At 47.3% G+C, this 2,028-nt stretch overlaps 2 protein-coding genes across 2 annotated transcripts in view; both read right to left on the bottom strand.

Annotated features, from left to right (window-relative positions):
• The window catches only part of TCTEX1D2 (Tctex1 domain containing 2), a 35,496-nt gene extending 33,659 nt beyond the window's left edge, over positions 1-1,837 (bottom strand). The window contains exons 1-2 of the mRNA XM_011978727.1: positions 1,704-1,837; positions 918-1,075 (exon numbers count right to left, since the gene is read on the bottom strand). Coding sequence (XP_011834117.1) covers positions 918-1,075; positions 1,704-1,837 — 292 coding nt within the window. The remainder of the gene's footprint in view (positions 1-917; positions 1,076-1,703) is intronic.
• TM4SF19 (transmembrane 4 L six family member 19) overlaps positions 905-2,028 on the bottom strand; it is a 38,343-nt gene continuing 37,219 nt past the window's right edge. Inside the window, exon 6 of the transcript XR_001005962.1 lies at positions 905-1,051. The gene's annotated coding sequence lies outside the window, so the exon portion shown is untranslated. The remainder of the gene's footprint in view (positions 1,052-2,028) is intronic.

Here is a 2,028-nt window from a genome sequence, read left to right as displayed (position 1 = left end):
TAGAATCCACAGCTAACATTCTATTTAAGTTTTTATTTTTAATAGAGATGTTTAATTTTTTTAATTTTGCTTTTTTTTTTTTTTTTTTTTTTTTTGAGACAGAGTCTCGCTCTGTCACCCACGCTGGAGTGCAGTGGCGCGATCTCAGCTCACTGCAACCTCCACCTCCCACGTTCAGGTGATTTTCCTGCCTCAGCCTCCCAAGTAGCTGGGACTACAGGCGCCGCCACCACACCCAGCTATTTTTTGTACTTTTAGTAGAGATGGGGTTTCACTGTGTTAACCCAGAATGGTCTCAGTCTCCTGACCTCGTGATCCACCCGCCTCAGCCTCCCAAAGTGCTGGGATTACAGGTGTGAGCCACCGTGCACGGCCTTTATTTTGCTTTTTAATAGACATGAGGTCGGCCAGGCGTAGTGGCTCACGTCTGTAATCCCAGCACTTTGGGAGGCCGAGGCGGGTGGATCACCTGAAGTCGGGAGTTCGAGACCAGCCTGGCCAACATGGAAAAACCCCGTCTCTCCTAAATATACAAAATTAGTCAGGCGTGGTGGCACACGCCTGTAATCCCGGCTACTCGGGAGGCTGAGGCAGGAGAATCGCTAAAACCCGGGAGGCAGAGGTTGCAGTGAGCTGAGAACGCACCATTACACTCCAGCCTGGGCAACAAGAGTGAAACTCCGTCTCAAAAAAACAAACAAACAAACGACATGAGGTCTCACCATGTTGCCCAGGCTGGTGCTGAACTCCAGAACTCACGCAATCTTCCTGCCTTGGCATGCTAAAGCGTTGGGTTTACAGGCGCCAGCCACCGTACCTGGCCCCAATGTCCTTTGTTTAAAGATGGACAAGGGGGCAAATGGGTAACACTGAGTCTTTGAAGAGAATGAGTCATTTCCAGTTATCAGCATGATTACCTTTTAATTTATCTTTAATGTTTTCTGATAAATGTTTTGTGAGCTGAGGCATTTCTTCTGGAGAATATTGAGCATTTGCGAGTTCCTCCTTGAGCACAGCATGGATACAGTCCTTCACCACAGAGGGCCTGAACCTGAATGGAAAAATTTGTGAACATCTAGTCGGTGACTCCAAAACCCCAGCTTACCTTCGCACCTCAACTTCTCCCATCTGTCATCAGTACCACTTAATCCTTTTTGATATTTTTTATTATAAAATATAAACAAATTAAGACAAATCATAGGCCACATGTGTATCTTCAACCTGGACCTGCACTGAACTTCAACACATTCCAACTGATGCTCCATCTGGAAGTTTATTAGGCAACTCAATACATCCAGTAATGAGCTTCTCATACTCCCCTCTCCCTCAAAACAAAATATATATTTGCTGTCAATCTTGTTCTTCACACTTTCACAAAATAAAATAAAATAAACAAAATAAAAAATACGGCAGAATGGCGTTCTTAGTATTCAGAACCTTTTCCCAAGATAACTAAGCATATCTTTTTCTGTGTTCATTCTACCCAAGGGAAAATTTCTGTATGAAATTTGTATCACTTTTTCTGTGAGTTACCAAGAGAATAAAAATAAACAAAGAAATTTGTATCACATTATAATCAAAACTCCTGGTTTCCATATTTGCCAAGCATCAGATTCAGCAATCCGGTTTCAAACAACAGAGGAGACTGGGACGTGTTTTTAAATCGGTGTGCGTGAGTGTGTAAAGTGAGTGACGTTACAGACCCAGCTGAGTGCCCTCTGCTCTGGCCCGTGAGCCTTAACCCCGGGAAGGTCTCGGTGCGGTGGTCTAAGGGCCTCCGGATCCCGCCTGGTAGGACTTTGCACACATGCAGCTCCCGCGCCGGGAGGGAGCCCATCCTGGCACCCGTGCGCACACGGTAACCCTCGAATCACGGCTGAACGGCATCCCACGCGATGGCCTCCTGCCCCTATTCCACCCATCTCCTTACTCGGGACGCCATCCTGGGTTTCCCAGGGCCAACCATTCCCGCGGCGCCACCCTAAGACGCGCCCGGCGCCCCAACACTGTGGCCGCGGGTGGGGTCCC

Source organism: Mandrillus leucophaeus, unplaced genomic scaffold (genome assembly GCF_000951045.1).
Source record: "Mandrillus leucophaeus isolate KB7577 unplaced genomic scaffold, Mleu.le_1.0 Scaffold199, whole genome shotgun sequence".
Taxonomy (NCBI): Eukaryota; Metazoa; Chordata; class Mammalia; order Primates; family Cercopithecidae; genus Mandrillus; species Mandrillus leucophaeus.
The sequence above is the reverse complement of the archived record's forward strand: the minus strand, read 5'-3'. Positions and strand labels throughout refer to the sequence as shown.